This window comes from Mesoplodon densirostris, chromosome 5 (assembly GCF_025265405.1).
Source record: "Mesoplodon densirostris isolate mMesDen1 chromosome 5, mMesDen1 primary haplotype, whole genome shotgun sequence".
Lineage (NCBI taxonomy): Eukaryota > Metazoa > Chordata > Mammalia > Artiodactyla > Ziphiidae > Mesoplodon > Mesoplodon densirostris.
The window spans coordinates 11,709,651-11,728,766 of NC_082665.1; the positions used below are offsets into that span (position 1 = coordinate 11,709,651).

The window sequence follows — 19,116 nt, forward strand, 5'->3', positions numbered from 1 at the left end:
CTGCTGGGGCTCTCTGTTTCGGGGGGAGGGGAAGGAGGCCCAGGCCTCCCTCTCCAGCTTTGGACGTCGCTGCCGCGCTCTGGAAGCTTATCGAAGGGGCAGCTCAAGTGTGACGTTTCGTTTTCATCCTGGCGCCGTGCCTGGGGCTCATCACACCCTGCTGCGGATTTGAACAGCGCTCATCTATCCCGGTGCGCAGGACCGCGTGCTTCCCAGCCACCTAGCACCCGGCGACCGGACTACAGCCAAGGACCCAACCAGACCGCCAAGGCGGCGCCCGGCGAGGAGCAGGGCCCTCGCGTGCCCTCGGCCTCGGAGGAACACAGCCGGGGGCGGGGCCTCGCGGGCGCCGTACGGCACACGCGCCGAGAGACGCCGCGAGGGCGGGGCTACGTCGGGGCGGGGCCGCGGCGCGCGGGAAGCGCCTGCGGGTGCTGCAGGCCGTGTCTTCGGCCTCCGCGGCGCGTGATGGCTCTGTCGGTACCCGGCTACTCGCCCAGTTTCAAAAGGCCGCCAGAGACATTGCGGCTCCGACGGAAAAGGGGCCGGAGCCTTGGGGCCGCCTCCCCGACCGAGAAGCGGCCCGAGCCGGCGACCCGCCGCGCCGCCCTGACGGCCGGGCTGCCCCTCCGCCCTTTCCCGGCAGCGGGCAGAGGCGGCGGCGGCCCGGCCGCGTCCCGAAGGAACCCCTTCGCCCGCTTGGACAACCGGCCGCGGGCCGCCGCCGAGCCTCCCAACGGGCCGTCCCGCGGCCAGCAGGAGGCGCCGGGCCCGGTGAGTGTCTTAGTGCCCGGGAGCCGAGGGGCTCTCGTAGTTCGTGGGTCGATTCGGCTGTGAAGTAGGGATGGCGGGTTCTCGCGTTCCAGGTGCGAAATGGGCGCGAAGCTGAAGCCGCCCGCGGCCTCAGGGGCCCCCGCGCCCTGGGGGTGGCTGCCCTGCGAGCTCGGGGCGGCGTGAAGTGCGCTTCGCAAGCTGCCGCGGGACCTGCGGGGCCTGCCCGTCCTGAGGAGTGGACCCCGCGGACCCGCCCGGCGCGCGGCGGGGGAGTTTGGGCTGCAGCCGTCTGGTGGGGGGTTGGAGATCAGTGGGACGAGAGCTCCGAGTAATCCTGGCACTACACCTGGAAGGCCACCGTTTGATGGGAAGGTTACAGGACCCTCTTTCCTGCGTGATTCCGTGTCTGTCTGCTCACGCGCTCAAAATTATTCTGGGGTTGGGGGAATGTTGAGTATTGATGGGGTCAGAATTTACTAGTATTTGTCTTACCCCACAACCTTTTGGATCTTTTGAACTGAGATTATTGATCACTGAGTTCTTAGTTGCGCAAATCACCTGCCCTTTTCCCGGTCCATTTTGATAGTAAAGTTCAGGCACAAAACTGAAGTGAAATCCTGTTTACACTGATTTGCGCTCACGTGAATTCCTGCACTTGCTGAGAAACTTGTATGCCAGGTGAAGGTCTACATGTTTAAAGCGAACTCCAGCATCATTTATAATTTAAAAGGACCATTTTTTAACCTCAGTTTTTAGATTCTAATCAAGAAAATGATTTGCTATGGGAAGAGAAGATTCCTGAAAGAACAGCCATTACTGAATTACCCCAGGTAATACTTTTTAAATGTCATTAGAGGGTATATTCTTGTAAGTGTATACTTCTCAGAAGTGTTTTACTTGGAAGATAGTTTCACAGAGAGCCCTGAGTGATCATCTCTACCAGGGTTGAAAAGATGGCAGGCATCAGCCTTGGTAAAGGACTTTGTATGTTGTGGTAATGTTTATAATGGCACCAGTGCTAAAGCAGGCGTAGACGTGGGTTTTCTTTCTGCCCCCGACAGTTTTCACGCCCTTCTGTAGGTAGTGACAACTCCAGCTCATTACTCAGAGCCAATGCCTCCAGGCTCAGCTGCTTTTTGAACTTAATCCTTCACTGCATCTTCCAACCAAATCCCCAGATTAGTTCCACAGTTTGTGGTATATCACTGAACCTCCCTACCACCATACACACAGAAACGCTTCTTTTTTTTTTTTTTTCTTTCTTTTGCAGTACACGGGCCTCTCACTGCCGCGGCCTCTCCCGTTGCGGAGCACAGGCTCCGGACGCGCAGGCTCAGCGGCCATGGCTCACGGGCCCAGCCACTCCGCGGCATGTGGGATCTTCCCGGACCGGGGCACGAACCCGTGTCCCCTGCATCGGCAGGCAGACTCTCAACCACTGCGCCACCAGGGAAGCCCCAGAAACGCTTCTTGATTCCATTCCTCAGCTGCTTCTTTCGTGATAGTTTAACAAATGCATAGATTTTCCTAACGGGAGCAGGCTAGAAGAGCTCCCAAGACCCAGTCTCCCTTCCCTGCAAATAAATGGCCTTCGGGTCTCTTGGAAATAGTTCCCCCTTCCCTGTTATTTTTTAATAATGTCATCTAGAAGAATCATTGTAACGTGGAGAATACTGACTTGACAGCAGAACAGTTTGGGAGGAATTTTTGAGGTCGGCAAATGCTTCTTAAATATGGCCTCTAAGAACCCAACCTCAGTTACCTGCAAGAGCAACTTAGACCTGGTTCCAGAGTTTTAGAGGCTTAAAAAGTGCTTTTTCAAAAATACTTGGAAGATTTCTGCTTTGATAGCAGTATCAATAGTAGATGTTTTGAAATCGTGACCGTGAAAATAGTACGTCTCTTGAAACTAACCGATATAGAACTATAATACACGAAACAGTGAAACCTACCCTGCCACCAGCCTCAACAAGAAATTCCCACTTTCCAGAGGTAACATCCCTGTTAACGGTTGAGTGTGGCTCTTTCCAGACTCTTTCACAGTGTGTAGTATACGTTCAGTGTTATTTATTGTACCGTTCATAACATTTTGAAATTTCAGTGGTCATGAGTATGTTAGTTGATGAATTCTATAGATTGAAGGGTTTTTTCCTTGGTACTCTACTAATTTTTGTGTTCTTTTTTTCTGAAAGACTCCTCATGTATCATTCTCCGAATCTGATAGTCCATCCTCAGAAAGTACTGAGTTACCTGTGGACTGGAGTATTAAAACTCGACTCCTTTTCTCCTCTTCTCAACCCTTTACCTGGGCAGATCATTTGAAAGCACAGGAAGAGGCTCAAGGTGTCATCCAGCATTGTAGGGCAACAGAAGTTACTTTGCCTCAAAATATACAGGTAATTCTGTAAGAAAATAGCTATGCTTAAAAGTAACAAATTAAGTGTAAAATGTACTTCTCTGCAAAATATCAAAGATATTTCCTTCCATTAAGTTTTTCTTTTGACATTTAAAGACACAGAGACTTGGGAAATTTTTTGTTTCCCAAATGCTGCTTTCATACTGTTTTTAAATCAGATTTAGTAACTGCCTGTGAAATTTATAGACCTGTCCTGAGAATTAGTCACTGCTGCAGGCAGGAATTGTTTGAACTACACTATCCTTTTCTAAGGCCTTTTGAGAAAGAAAATATAAGGAAATGAAAAGCAGTTGAGGAGTAGGATTGCAAAGACAGATTGGTTATTTTACTGGTTTTCTCACATAATGTGTACTGTATTTTTTAAATGCACTAATTCTTACCACCTGGGTGATGGTCTGTTGTAAATTTAGAAGAGTTAATGAGTGCTAGAAAGGTTTTAGAGAAATGTAATTGCATTACTTTCAAGCAGCTCATCAACTCAAACTAGGTTAAAAGAGATTACCTGAAAGAGGCCTTGGTACATCTTTTTTGATAAATAGATCCATGTGATTTGTGATTGGGATTATCGGTTTTTATTGGCTACTTTGGGCCTCTCACTGTTGTGGTCTCTCCTGTTGCGGAGCACAGGCTCCGGACGCACAGGCCCAGCGGCCATGGCTCACGGGCCCAGCCGCTCCGCGGCATGTGGGATCTTCCCAGACCGGGGCACGAACCCGTGTCCCCTGCATCAGCAGGCAGACTCTCAACCACTGTGCCACCAGGGAAGCCCTATTGGCTACTTTTGAAACAGTGCTACAAGGGGAGGGAGTTGAATATAGTGTTACACATGCGCGCGCACACGCACCCAGACACACAGACACACACACACACCTCACACCCCCCGCCCTGGTGATAAAGAGTGACAGTCACTGTTCTCAAGGGTGGTAGAGACAGGCGAATGTTCCCATCTGCGTCTAAGCGTCCCTTCTGGTATGTGGTTTAACAGACTGTAATGGCTGGCAAGGAAGGTTTTCCCAAACAATACTAAACTACATTTTAGCCCCTGTAACAGTTATTAACACTTTCTTACAGGAAGCAGTAAAGATCCTGAGAATAAGTGTTTGGTATATTCAGTGTCTTTTTAATTAAATTCTGTATTTCTGCTGGGGCAAGAACTGTCCAATATCATCTTTGTATTTTAGGATCCCAAACTCTCCACTGAGCTGCGTTGTGCCTTCCAGCAGAGCCTTATCTATTGGCTGCACCCTGCCTTGTCTTGGCTACCACTGTTCCCTCGTATTGGAGCTGACAGAAAAATGGCTGGAAAGACAAACCCTTGGTCAAATGATGAAACCCTGCAACACATTTTAATGAGTGACTGGTAAGAAGAGTAAAAATTCGTGCAACCCATTTTAGCAGTATTTTCTCCTTATTTTATTTATGATGTGGAGATGAACAGTAGTAGATGGATTTCTGTGTCCTTCTGAATTACTTTATTTAAACTGTAATAACTAACATTTAAATTGTTTACTTTTGGGGAATTCCCTGGCGGTCCAGTGGTTAGGACTTGGCGCTTTCACTGCTGTGGCCCAGGTTCAATCCTTGTCAGGGACCTAAGATCCCACGTGCTGCGTGGTGCAGCCAAAAAGAAAAAAAATTTTAATTGTTTACTTTTTTAGCTCTTATTCACTCTTTTTTTTAATTTTAAATTTTTTTTTGGCCACACTGCACGGCTTGTGGGATCTTAGTTCCCTGACCAAAGGGATTGAACCCGTGCTCCCCGCAGTGGAAGCGCGGAGTACTGACCACCAGACAGGGAGGGAATTCCCAGCTCTTATTCACTCTTTACGTAGTTGTGGAATATATATATAAGTGTTTGATATAGAGACCTAATTCTTTAATGTTATTATACTTTTTGCCAATGGCTGCTTCCCTTCTCATCAGTAGAAGCTGCTTATTAAAAGTCAGCAACCAGGGCTTCCCTGGTAGCGCAGTGGTTAAGAATCCACCTGTACCTTGGGCTTTCCTGGTGGCACAGTGGTTGAGAGTCCGCCTGCCAATGCAGGGCACACGGGTTCGTGCCCCAGTCCGGGAAGATCCCACATGCCGCGGAGTGGCTGGGCCCGTGAGCCATGGCCGCTGAGCCTGCGCATCCGGAGCCTGTGCTCCGCAACGGGAGAGGCCATGGCAGTGAGAGGCCTGCGTACCGCAAAAAAAAAAAAAAAAAAAAAAAAGAATCCACCTGTCAATGCAGGGGACGTGGGTTCGAGCCCTGGTCCGGGACAGTCCCACATGCTGCGGAGCAACTAAGCTGGCGGGCCGCAACTACTGAAGCCCGCGTGCCGCAACTACCAAAGCCCGCACGCCTAGAGCCCCCGTGCTCCGCAACAAGAGAAGCCACCGCAATGAGAAGCCCACACACCGCAACAAAGAGTAGCCCCCGCTTGCTGCAACCAGAGAAAAGCCCGCACGCAGCAACGAAGTCCCAACGCAGCCAAAAATAAATAAATAAAATAAATTTATTAAAAAAAAAAAGTCAGCAACCAGTTATCAATTAAGTTTTGTTTAAAGAAATAATGGCTAGTGTTTAAATGGTAAACACTGTTCGTTAAAGTATTTAGAAGTCATCAGTGAGTCCTGTGACCAATTTCAGTCCTTTAAAAAGCCAAGTTCTATGTCATGGCAAAAATTCAGACCATTACCTGTAATATTTGTGTTTTAAATCAGGTGAGTATCAAATTAAATTATACAAAAAAAATTTTAGATGTTGAGTTAGTTTTAATAATGCCTAAAGAAAAATGTTTTTCTTCATAGGTCTGTGAGCTTTACTTCTCTGTATAATCTGCTGAAGACAAAACTTTGCCCCTATTTCTACGTTTGTACCTATCAGTTTACTGTCCTGTTCCGTGCAGCGGGATTAGCAGGAGAGGAAGTAATCACGGCTCTCATCTCTCCTACAGCTAGAGGTCTAAGAGAAGCTATGAAAAACGAAGGTAAAACTATAGGTTTAAAGTGAGAATACCACACTATATAGTAAACACTCCTTAAAAGCTAAAATTTGAACTGTCTTTTAGCAGTTGAATTGTTTTCTACCAGTTTTATCTAATTGTTTTAAGAATTATTTGATTCATTTTTTAATTTTTTTCCAGTGTTTAGTTAAGCTTTAAGTTGTGTTCCCTTCTCTGATCTCTAAACATATATCAAGCTGGAATGTCCCAATCTGAATATACTCCTATAGAAATTCTTTTATAATACAAATTATCTACCCCCTTTTGATAACATGATCTTTAAAGAGGGTCAGCTCATTAGTGGATCATGAAATCTATTCAGTGGACTCATTCAGCACCTTATAAAAAAATGAAATAGAGTAGTATATACTTGATGAAACAGTACCACATGTAGTGAGACTATGTATTGTCCTGAACCATTTGTTTCAAGGAGATATGTGTGTTGTGAGCTGCCGTCAAGAAAGCACGAAAAGTACTGCTTTAATATATCAGGAGTAAAAACTCATTTTCAAATATACTCTCTACAAGTCGGGCACGCCTGTTTAATTCCTTCAGATTATATTAAAGAAAACATAGTTACATTTTTCTTTTCTCATGCAGGTATTGAATTTTCTTTGCCTTTAATAAAAGAAAGTGGCCATGAAAAGAGGAAAGCGTCTGGAACAAGCTTGGGACATGGGGAGTATGTGATTAAAATAACCTTTTACATCAGCTGGTGACTTATGGGTTCAGTATAGAGGAAACAGCTTTAGGAAATGGGAACCCTGACTAACTATAGCAATTTCCTAGGGAGCAAGCAGTCAGCGATGAGGACGAAGAAGAAAGCTTTTCATGGCTGGAAGAGATGGGTGTGCGAGATAAAATTAAAAAACCAGATGCACTTTCTATCAAGCTGTATCCTTTCAGTTGCTGTTAACTAGAATTTATTTTCATTGAATTAAGCTAGTGAGCAGTGTAACTTTTTTTTTTTGGCTGTGCCACACAGCATGCGGGATCTTAGTTCCCCGACCAGTTGCCCCCTGCAGTGGAAGCGCAGATTCCTAACCACTGGACCTCCAGGGAATTCCCTTTAGCAATGTAATTAATACTGACTGACAGTTTTATTTAACTATAATCTTAAACTATCTTTAAGATATTAAAACTGATACTCCATCATGACATTAAAAAACCCCTAAGTACCAAAAAGCCATGAACAATTATTAAACTTTTTTAAGTGAAAATATTCTATTTTGGTTAAGTTTGTGGGGGGACTGGAACATATTTTTGACGAGAGAAGAAATCAGTTTTTGTTAGGTATCAATTTCTAGCTAATTCAGATGGTCAAAAAAATCATTTTGATCGTTCAGATGCCTTATAATTGCAGTGAAGAGGATTAGCAAGAGCATTGCCGGTTTGGAGTGGGGGAAGAGGGTTCCAGGTGATTCAGGATTAAGATAACTGTTCTTCCTTTGGGTATGGGATTTGCATTTGCAGTTTCCTTGATTGTCATGTTCAGGCGTAAAGAGATACATGAAGTCCAAATGGATCACAGACCCGAGTCTGTTGTGTTGGTGAAGGGAACGAATACCTTTACATTGCTAAATTTTTTGATCAACTGTAAGAGTTTAATTGCTACCTCAGGTCCCCAGGCAGGACTTCCACCAACCCTCTTATCACCTATAGCTTTCCGAGGCGCCACAATGCAAATGCTTAAGGTAATAAAAAGAAAAAAAAGAAATTCTACACTAATCCTCATAACCTAGCTTTTAAAGACATACTTTTCCTTTTTTGATACGGTAAATTCTTGGTATTTTAATAACTCCTGACATTTTTACATGGCGCATATTTTCTTTTTCTTTCCTCCCAGTAAAAAAATTCCTTGATATAAAGCTATCATCAAAGGAATTATATGAAAAGTTATATTTGAATTATGACCATAAGGAAAAGTTGCTTTCTTAAAGTTTGCCTTTCATAACCAGTGAAAGAACAGAGCCAAGAATCAAAAACTGGAGCGTGGATAAGTGAAAAGAATACCTATATGTCCATATTGTTGAAGAATTACACATGTAATTTTCATGTGTGTGATATATGTTGAATGTAATAGCAACAGAATCTAATTTTTATTTTCCTAATACTATGCATTGAAAGTGCATTAATCAGAAAAGATACCATATTAAAAAGTTACATTCTCTAGAACTAATACTTAAATTGACAGCCTCGTAATTTGGAGGAGAGGATGCTGGAAACAGAATTACTGAACATTTTTTACTCATGTCACATTCTTTTGATGTCTTATGAACTACTCTTGTTCCTTAACTGTTAAAGAGAGGAATACCCAAATGAGAAGTTACTGATCACGTTTTTAGCTAGGGACAAAAGCTTGAGAGATGGTGACCATAATTTTCTTTAAATTTTTTTTGAAGGCGCGAAGTGTAAATGTGAAGACACAAGCTCCTTCTGGATACAGAGATCAATTTAGTTTGGAGATTACAGGTCCTATCATGCCTCATTCTCTACATGCCGTGACTATGCTACTCAGATCTTCACAGAGAGGGTCATTTTCTGCAGGACTGTATACACATGAGCCAACTGCTGTATTTAATATCTGCCCAGCAAAGGATAAAGTACTGGATAAGGTAAGTAGACAACTGGTAAACAGATTTAGTTGCAGTTTTCTCAAACTAGATGGATGGAGGCAGTCAGTCATTTATGCTGAGCCAAACTGGTGTTTCAGGTTATTAAACTGTACTGCCTAATATTATCAATTACAATTACTAAGAGGGAAGGGATAATGACTATATAGTTTTTGTGTGTGTGAGGTAAATTTTATGAACTCAGGCTGTTGTATTCAACACTGACTAAAGAACTTCCCAAACAAAAGGCAAGTTTTCGTTGTCCTCTCAGATCCAGACCGGGGGTGGGGGTAAATAAATAATTATGGGTGTTTATTTAGCTGCATAGGCCTCTTTTTTTTCTATAGAACTTTTTCTTAGATTCGGGGAGGGATGAGCTGCTTGTTTCATGTGATCCAGCAGTTTCTAGATACGTATCCACACTTTAAAACTGAAGTAGCTGCTTTACAACGTATCTGCCTTTAATTTTGGACATACAGCTTTTTACTTAGAGGTAATGAGACCTTTAAAACTATTTTTATCCATTTGCCAGACTTATAAAAATAACCAAAATTATTCTTTTCGGATGCTGTCATTATGCAGAAATTCTTAGGATGAGTTTCTAGGGATAATGATGATAACAATGAATTTGCCCTTACTGAGTAAGGCATCTGTTTGTCAAAGAGCCCATGGTAATTTAAAAAAACTCATCAGTTTTCAAGGACTCTGACAGTGCTTTTTACTGACTTGCATACGAATTTCCACAGGAGGCCATTCGTGAGGAGCTTGCCAACTGTGGATTGCACCCTAAAACTCTGGACCACCTTAGTCAAACACCGATACTGGGGAAATCATCTTTACGGCATGTGGAAATGCATGACTTCATTTATAATTGGAGATCCTGAACACCAAAGTAAGCCTAAAAGGAATCTTTGAGGAAAAAAGCCTTCTAGCAAGGAAATTCAAGATTCTTATATCTTTGGCTTTAAAGTTCACTTCGGAAGTTTAAAGGAATATAGCTTTTAAAATACTCAAATGTTTACAAACATTAACCTTTTACAATACTTTTATTACATGCACTAAGCAGTAAATAGGATTAAGGTTTCCCTGGTGGCGCAGTGGTTGGGAGTCCGCCTGCCGATGCAGGGGACGCAGGTTCGTGCCCTGGTCTGGGAGGATCCCACGTGCCACGGAGTGGCTGGGCCCGTGAGCCATGGCCACTGGGCCTGCACGTCCGGAGCCTGTGCTCCGCAGGGGGAGAGGCCACAGCGGTGAGAAGCCCGCGTACCGCCAAAAAAAAAAAAAAAAAAAAAATCAACGTTTTTATTCTTTTGATTAGATATTCAGATATGAACTTTTTAAAAACTTCAAAAACCTTGAATGAAAATTCTAGATCGATTATCCTAATTATAAATTGGGTAGAAAACTGAGTGTTTCCTTGCAAATGGAAGTTGAGGCTTAGTATCAGTTATCTCATGCCATTGTGACTAACAGCATCAGGGCAAAACTATCTTTAACAATTTCCTTAGGATTGTTATTAGCAAGTTCTAGTTTTACAAAGGTAGAAAACAAATGTAGACAGCATCTACTGAGCTGATTGTTGACGCTTCCACCTTAGTTGTTTTCCTACCTGTTTACAATTCCTCTATTCTCAAAATACATATTACTTGTTGTAATGCATGTTAACTCAGATAAGGGTATTTTTGTATTCCATATAGAATAGGGTTAAGAGTTGTAAAGTATGCTCAGCTATCATGACAAAGTAGTATTTAATATGTTCTTGTAGGTATTTGTGTATGTGCGTGTATATATATATAATTCAAATTTTCTTAAATAAAAGTGCTTAGAAATCAAAAGCATTGGGTAAAGAAGTAACAGTAGTGAAGAAGTATGTGTTCACTTTGTAATCCAGAAAATAAAACACCACGTTTATTCCAGAGAAGTTTATATTTGGGCCTTAAGCTTTTGAAAATAAAGTTTAGAGACATAGCATATGAATACCACTGTAATACACATGAAATATTCTATCAATCAGACCCTAAAAATTAACAGAAACTTAACCCTTCTCATAGTCAACAAAATAGTGGCTGGGTGCCGATTTTATTAGGTAAGTTGGTTACAGCATTTTAATTATCATTTTACGTCTATCTAGGTGTAGCTGAAATTCAAAATGCACATCAAAGTAAAACTATATCACAACTCAATGCCATACTAAATGTACTTGGCCTCTGCAGTAAAATTCTAGTCAGACTTCCTTTTAACTCCCTTCTCATTCATGGCCCAAGTGGCTTTTGACAGAAACGCAGGACTTAGTGCTGATCATCACACAACATACCACTTTCTTTTTTTTATAACCTCTACAAAATTTAAAGGGGATACGGCGGCGTTAGCCCTGTGGAACAGATCTTGCTTGATTACCTCAATAACACTGGCCCAGTATCTGTCCAGCAGAACCCATTGTGAACTAGTACAAGGTGCACAGCCCTTCACTGATTACAGGCAAGTGTTACAGCAGCCTAGCCATAAGTAAGGGGAGTTGACATCATAGTACAAAATACAGTATAAAAGCGTTATTTAACATTCCACACTGAAGATTACGGATGCCTTCAAACAGTCGTTTGGATGTTAGCCACTTAAACAAATACATCACTAAGGTAAACAATATAAACATACCAAAACCCTGTATGGTTAAATACAATTTCCATGGTACAAAAATCAAAGCCTGGAGATGTTTGTACAGATTGCTTTTTACACAATGTCTTAAATTGCCAAATATTTACAACATTAAAGAGGAAATACATTGTGATGCAGAGTAAAATTATCTGAAATGATTAATATAAAACCTCAATCTATCTACGTGAGGCACTCCTGAAGCAAGTGGCATTAGCCATGAGGTCCTTTGGTACAAGGCCCATTGCTTGAAGAACCACAGTAGCTGCTGTGGCTTTAGCATGCTTCTTATTAGGGCTGGCAAAGCTGGGCTGGTAAGCGCTTCCATTTATCAATACCTATTCAAGAAAAACATACAATTGGGCTGGTAAGGGCTTCCATTTCTCAATACCTATTCAAGAAAAACATACAATAAGAACAGCATCAAACTTTAATATCTATTAGCTTTGTAATTTTTTCACTAAATGCTAGAAGATAATTTACAAAAATATAAAACCCATACCATGTAAGTCAAATAAATCTCAACCCTAAAAGAAGCAAATCATTTGGGAAAAGGGACTGCAAATTAAGAGCAGGTCTCCAAATTGAAGCACGGAGTGGGGGGGGGGCACGGCGGGAGGGAAGCCTGATAAAAACAAATAGTTCCCCACATTCCACTAGAAAAGGTCAACAAATTGTTCACCAGATTTTGCCCACATCTTTCCCGCCAACATTTAAAAAATAATAGGATATTAACAGGTCACATTAAAACATATACACATATACACATTCCCAACCCACAAACAAATACATTAATCCTGTGATCATATAATGCTTATCTCTCACCCTCTAACATTAAGTCATCAAATTAACAAATGTATACAATTAATGCAGAAATTCATATTTACCCTAAAGAGGAAATGTTTGCGATGATCAGGGCCACTATCATGGACCAAGAGAAATTCAGGTGGTTGCCACCTTCTCTTATTACAGATTTCCATCAAGGCAGACACAGGATGTTTGCCTGCAGAGAAAAAAATAACCAGTTATAATTATCTCCACATCTGAGGCAACAAATCTGAATTCAAGGGGAAGGTGGAATAAGAAGAAATTCAAAACTGTACTCTCACCTGACAGATCTTTCATTGCAGCAGAGAAGTTTCCAGACCTCTTTTGTGCTCTTTCTCCTACTGCAACAAGACCTTAAAAAAACCCAATGATCACTGAATAAATTTCAAAGCATTTAAAATTACAATACGGCGAAACAACTACTCCCTCTATAGGAAACTGAAACCTCAATCCAGGCCCTCAAATAGAAGTCAACACCCACCCACCACCCTTGATCTTGACTTCTCTTTTGTTGTTTCAATACGTAAATCTGTACATTGTCTTCATTTATCTTAGTATTGGAAATTGTACAAAATTAAAATTTTCAGAAAAGTTAATATGTGAATACATATATAAATGCTATAATTATCAATAACTCCAGATCTGTTTCTTCCTAAGTTTAAAAAGTAGTGGCTCTTTGCAAATGATTTCTAAAGGTTTCTCATGCCTTGAAAAATGATGCTCAGTTTAAGTATGTTCCCCAGAAGTCGAGGATTTTAGGCCAAAAAAAAGTGAAAAAGTGAGAAAGGCGCTTTCGTGGATAAATGGATCCATTTCTTTTTCCAGCAAACAAGCCCTTTCTGACTTCAAACGTGAGATGTACTCAAAAGACCAACAGCCTCAGCCTCACTCTCCAAAAGGGGTTTAGCTACGTTCCTAACTAAAATCAATGCTTTCCATTTATCCTAGGGGGAATTTTTCAACCAGTTCTTTGCCAATTCTGCCACTATGCTTTCCCAAACCCAGGCCACACTGCACAATTCCAAAGGGACTATTCCCTGGAATTATGCAATGCACCCACAGATGTTGTCTTCTCATAAACCACCTTTTATGACACACGGAATCTATTCAACTTGTATAAGCAGTATAATGTCAATGTGACAATAAATACAATGTCTTTTTCTAATTTACAATTTGCATTAATGCTGCATTATTGGATGATTGTGTTACTTCCAGCCTATTTCCAAGTATCACTATTACAATAAATTCTCTCCAATTTGGAATAAAATGGCAACATATTATTCTTGGTAGATGACAATGTAGAAATTTGGATGCAAAACATTTTTTAAAATACATAATTTGGTCAGAGCTAGTCGGTTTCCAAATTCATTAGGACAATAATTTAACTCCATTAACTTCAACTTAACTTTCTGATTACAAAGATAAGGAAAATAAATGTTTTAAATTTTCCAGTTTTTAAAAATCAGGTTTAAACAAGCTATTGAAATCACATTTAGCTGGCGGCCCCATGTGATTCTACAATGGACATTATTCCAAGGGAAGAAATGCAATGTGAAGAGGTAACACTGCTGCCAGCAGTTGGTCTACTCTCCAGTCCCGACCCAACAGAACTCAATTACGGAGCTTGAAAAAGGGATGTGCAAAAGGGGTTTAGAAAGTGAAGACTAAACAGAGCTCTCTAACAGGAAATGAGGAGAATATGTGGGATAAATCTCTTTGAAAGAAAAAATAAATCCTAGAAACAAAAACAAGCACATGTTCCCTGTCAAGAGAAAACAAAATGGAAATTCTATCTAAATATGAAATCTAATTAAAAACTTAATCATATATTGCACGTAACAAAGGTTGTTGCCTTTTATGCTCAAATTAGTGTCTCCATCTATACATAAAGCTTCTGAAAATGGGTTAAACACTTTTTTCCTAACAAAAAGCTATATATACTGTAAGAAGTGCCTCCAGTTCAGGATCCCTGACATCCGAAGAATTTATGATAGTAATGAAATCCTAAATGTTAAAGGAGGTATAATAAACATTCTAAAAAAACTTACCTTTTCGATCTGTCTTAAAATCAACTAGGATAGGTTCCTTATTTCCTTCTTTGTTTTTTCCTAATCCTTCTCCTTCTTTCCAGCCCATTTTTCTCATCAAAACGGCTCCCATTCCTCCAGTTACTGGGGCTGCTCTTAAGAACTGATCCTATCCAAAGAAAGAAAGGTAAAATATCCCCATTTTATAGTTAGAATTTGACTACAAACTCAGTGTAACTTTTTAAAGAAAGAAGTCTTATTTTACTTCTAGATCTGTTATAGTTACAGCAATTAAATGCTTCTATACTTATATACATACTGTAATGTGTATGTCCTAATTATTTTCACATAAACATAACAGTATTTTGAAAGTCAAATAAGTCAAATGGCAGTTTTACATCAGTGGCCCTTGTGCCCCCCTCCAAAAAAAAAATTAGAACACTCCTGTTTTCGTCCACTATTTAGGTTCACTGGTATCTCTTCTTAGCTTGCAAAATAAAAAGAAGGCAATGTTAAAACAGTCAATAATATTAATTGTCCCAGGTGTACCTAGTTAATGAATAAAGCCTAGAAATCATTTAGAAATAGTTTGGACACTGAAGAAGCATACTGTTATCATCCAAAGTTTCCCCCCCCCCATTCTACCATAAATCAAGTATAAATATTTTACTTAGAAAATCCCTATGAAGCAGAAAGATAACACATAAAATACCCTGTAATTATACCAAACTGAATTTTGAATTCTTTTAAAACCTAACTTGATGTTAAAAAGACTTTTAAAAAACTCCTTAAACGTTTACATACCTAGGCCTCGGTAGCAGCAGTGTTGTGAATAGTAGGGCTGGCACTGACCGGGGCAAGAAGACAGCTACAAGGATTTGGCCCTGAAACAAGTTTCCATACAGAGGGGTGAAAGTTCACAGGTTATTCTGTGAACAGTCATCTCTCTTGTATCCAACCCACTGAACCATAATTTCCATCAAAGCAGCAAACCACTTAATGTCGTAAGATGCACAACTATATACATTAGCATGGTCAACAGTTATTTTCACACTTTAAGGACTATGTGATGCCTCTTTTTAAAGGGCATCCGTGTATGTGTAACAAACCACTGAATTCTACTGTTGATCTTTATGGGCATTTAAAAAAAATTTATAACATACATCTCCAAATCATGTTTTATTTCCCCTTGTTATTAAACATTCTAGATTTACATGCTCTAGAAAATGTAAGCAAAAGTCATTAACTTATCCACAGAGGCAGTCAAAAATTTTGGTAGCTCTAGACATAGTATACATTAATCACCTCCTCTACTGATAAGTTAATAGTGAATTTTTAAATCTTGGTTTTACACCATAGTAAAACTGTGCACTGTTATTTTTTCCCAGCTTTTTAATGATCTGCTGGGGAGAAAACATGCCAATGGAGTGTGACTAGACATTAAGTTCAACACGGTGCTCTGATGGAAGGAGGCAGCTGTGGAGGTAAAAACGCACCCCTGGTTCAGTTCCTTACTTGGTGCAGGCCATGCAGTGTTGGTGGACAGAGAAAAGGTAGCTGACGCTTGGATACCGACTGCCTTGTTGCTACACACCTAAAATTACTTTTACTTACTTCCAGGTTCCTCCGCCCCTGTTTTCCAGGAAACACTCCTAAAAAAAAGGGCAACTGTGCAGAGTATAATACAAATCCCCAGTAACGCAGGTTTCCGATTTTGTTTCCATTCTCTAATATCTTCAAATCTTTACACCAGTGTGTATACAGTTCAACAAAAAGCTAATGAATGAGACTACAGAAGTAAACAATATTCATCAGGTCATGTCCAAATCATTTCATTCCAGAAAATAAAGCTTCTTTCAAATCAATAACCATTTAAATTTTTTCTTACTAATAATAAAGTCTCATACTTTTTCATCTAAGAATACACTGCAGCAAAGTAAAGAATATGGAATGTTGGCATTCCATGTACTCTTTAACATTAAAAGAGGGTGCGGGCCTACAGCAAGGCAAGAAAACACCAAATGAACATTTTGAAAAAGTTTTCTACTAAATGAAACAAGTAGACAGTTTGTGATATTTAACAGTGAAGATGAATGTTAAATTTCTAGCTGCCTAATGACTTTTTCCATGCTTTTGCTCATTTTTATAAATAAAATGTTCCTGGCCTTAACTGATATTAGCAGCATATATTGTTCAGTAACATACAAATGGAAGTTTTCCTGAAAGCACTGCTTTCTTCTATAATCATTTAAAAATTTGGTCTGATGAATGAACACATCTTTCTCTTGTGATAACTTAGCAAAAATGATTTATGTCTACATTTTAAATGATGTAAATTATTTAAAATCTGCCAACTGTCTACAGGACTGGAAATCAAAAAAAATTAAGGGAAAGTTTACAGGGAACCAATTTAATCATTTTGTAAGAGTTATGTAAAGTGATGATGATGTTTAGAAGTCTGTAGCATTATGTATGGATCAGAACGTCACTGTACAAATGAGGACCAACTCTGCAATGGAATCACATTCTGAAGTTTCTACCTAGTGATATACATGACTATTTAATTATCATGTGCTAAACACCCACATAAACTTCAAGTCTAACTTTCTGAAATATGGAGTAACTCAACTTCAACATTCAATAGTACTAAAGAACTAAAACTTAAAGAAACAGATGTACATTTATAATTATTCCCAATGAGATGAAAGCCATTTTTCAAGCACTACATGAATCACTTCGGTATCTTAAATACTGTAATATAATTAGTCCAAAACTAATTCAAGCTTAAAAATATTTTGCTATATTTTCATCTTTTTTCCAACATCAACCCCTAGTAAACTACGTAAGTTGTAATTTTTTTTAACCAACTTGATTGTGTACTCACTATATACATATTGGTGCAACTATTCCCCCCTCCCCCAAAAAGGGGGGCAGGCAAAGTAAGGATATGCTTTACATTAATTTGTTAATAAGATCACCAGAGATAATGCTATCAAAATTGAAAAAAAAAGTTACGAGATTAAAAGGTCCGAAGCAACAAAAAATATGATTTTTCAGAAATTCAGCTCACTCACTGGCACTCTCAGCAGTTTTCTATAGGTACCCATCCCATTACTGATCACCACCCTGCGAGGCAGGAAGAAGGCACGTGGAGACTGAAATTCCAAGTAATTACTTGCCACAATCACAAAAGGAGTCAGGAGTACAGCAGGATAAAGAAACCTTCCCAATCCATTAGACCACACAGCCTCCCAGTTTCAGCACTGCTATGCTGCCAGTACTCCTGAAACAAATTTCCCCAACACCCATCCAACCAAGCCACTCCCTTCACCAGAATACATTTTTCTTCAGAAAGCCCTCTGTAACCACCTAAGACTCCCCCAACAACGAGGCAGCCGTAGGTGGAGTTCACACGTCTCACTGCAGGAGGAATCTGAAACCAGGAGCACCTACATCTTCACAGCACGAGGCGTCCGTCCTCTCCCTTGAATTTAGGTCTTACATATCCTGTTTTTTCATGAGATCAGCGGTTCTCAAATTGAACCTGTGGATCACCAGAGGCCACCAGGGCCTAAATGGTGGTCCACAGACAGTATTCGCCATCCCCATCCCACCCGATTCCCCACCCTTCAGCACTGCCCACCCAACACTTCAGCCATCCTCCCCCAGCTTTCCAGACCCCTGGCAAGATCACCACATGCAGCACTAACACTGGGGCCTCCCAACCACTTGCTGTAACGAACAGCTGACAACCATGGGGACCTGGGGCTGGAGATCACAACAGGAATGAGGACTAGGGGCCAAGGGAGCTTACAGGAGGGCGCAGGCACTAAGGAAGAGGGAGAGAAGGGCACAGGAATAGAGGGACGGAAACTCAGGTGGCAGAAGGCTCTTGGGGGTAGTGCACCAAAAATACACCTGTAATAAAGTATCCCATGATGAGAAAAAATCTGAGAACCACTGCTTTGAAATCATTAGATTGGTTGTCCAACAGGAACTGTGGAATATTCTGAACAGCACCTGAGATACACTGTTAGCATTCAAAACACAGTTTAAAAAACCACCCCCACAAAACCCAGGAGCAGCAGGATATAAATTAAGTGGCTCTTGAGCCATATTTATACATTAGCCATTGTCTCATCAATCGATCCATCTTCAGTGTCCATCCTGGAGTATATACACATAGCAAATTTACCATGAAATCGGTTAGATTCACTGGCCTCTTGCTGCACTTTTAATAAAACATTTTCTTAAAAATTTTAACTTCATACGTGGACACTTTTGTATGTGCATATGTTGTGTACCTTTTTAATCCAGGCTTGGGCACCAGTATTGGCCAACTGTTCTTGTGTCAGAACCTGTACTCCTGTACTTCCTGTGAACTGGCCAGGAATAGAGTTCAGCTGAGCCCAGGCATCAATCTGAAGAAAAGAAGAGGCCTCAATTAAGTAAAATTACTTCTCTAGTTAAAGTGCTACTGGTATTAATTTAATTCCCTAAATGAAATGGTTTACTTAGTTCCTGAAAAGGCTTAATAACAGACTTGAATATTCTTTTCAAAAACAATATACTGAATTTGTACATCTTTAAAATTCTTTTCCTAAACATTCCAAAGCAGCAGAGTTCAGTAATTGCTCAATGGATCCCACTGATAAAATTTGAGATATATCTCTAACAACTAAAAAGCATAGCTGACACTCATTCTTCAAAATATCACACGGATACATGAAAAATATAGAAAATCACTCATATGGCAAAGGATCCTTGCCCTCCTGCTTACATATCTCATAAGTGCATGCTAATTTGACAACCTCAATTTTTAC

At 40.6% G+C, this 19,116-nt stretch overlaps 2 protein-coding genes across 3 annotated transcripts in view; one reads left to right on the forward strand and one right to left on the reverse strand.

Annotated features, from left to right (window-relative positions):
- Positions 1–34: 34 nt before the first annotated feature.
- DONSON (DNA replication fork stabilization factor DONSON) lies at positions 35–15,776 on the forward strand. Of its 2 annotated transcripts, XM_060098534.1 has the most exons (11): positions 35–774; positions 1,524–1,604; positions 2,967–3,170; positions 4,372–4,550; positions 5,984–6,162; positions 6,778–6,859; positions 6,967–7,071; positions 7,673–7,871; positions 8,580–8,792; positions 9,536–9,681; positions 15,682–15,776. In XM_060098534.1, exons 1-10 carry the CDS (start codon positions 469–471, stop codon positions 9,671–9,673), a joined length of 1,686 nt encoding a protein of 561 aa, XP_059954517.1. In that variant the 5' UTR covers positions 35–468; the 3' UTR covers positions 9,674–9,681; positions 15,682–15,776. The 2 variants fall into 2 exon arrangements, with proteins under 2 accessions (XP_059954517.1, XP_059954516.1); XM_060098533.1 differs by lacking the exon at positions 15,682–15,776 and having other exon boundaries at positions 9,536–11,502.
- Positions 10,697–19,116, reverse strand: part of SON (SON DNA and RNA binding protein) — a 31,538-nt gene continuing 23,118 nt past the window's right edge. The window contains 7 exon segments of the mRNA XM_060098532.1: positions 10,697–11,587; positions 11,590–11,646; positions 11,648–11,776; positions 12,326–12,441; positions 12,548–12,619; positions 14,315–14,462; positions 18,598–18,714. Coding sequence (XP_059954515.1) covers positions 11,402–11,587; positions 11,590–11,646; positions 11,648–11,776; positions 12,326–12,441; positions 12,548–12,619; positions 14,315–14,462; positions 18,598–18,714 — 825 coding nt within the window. The 3' untranslated portion in view covers positions 10,697–11,401.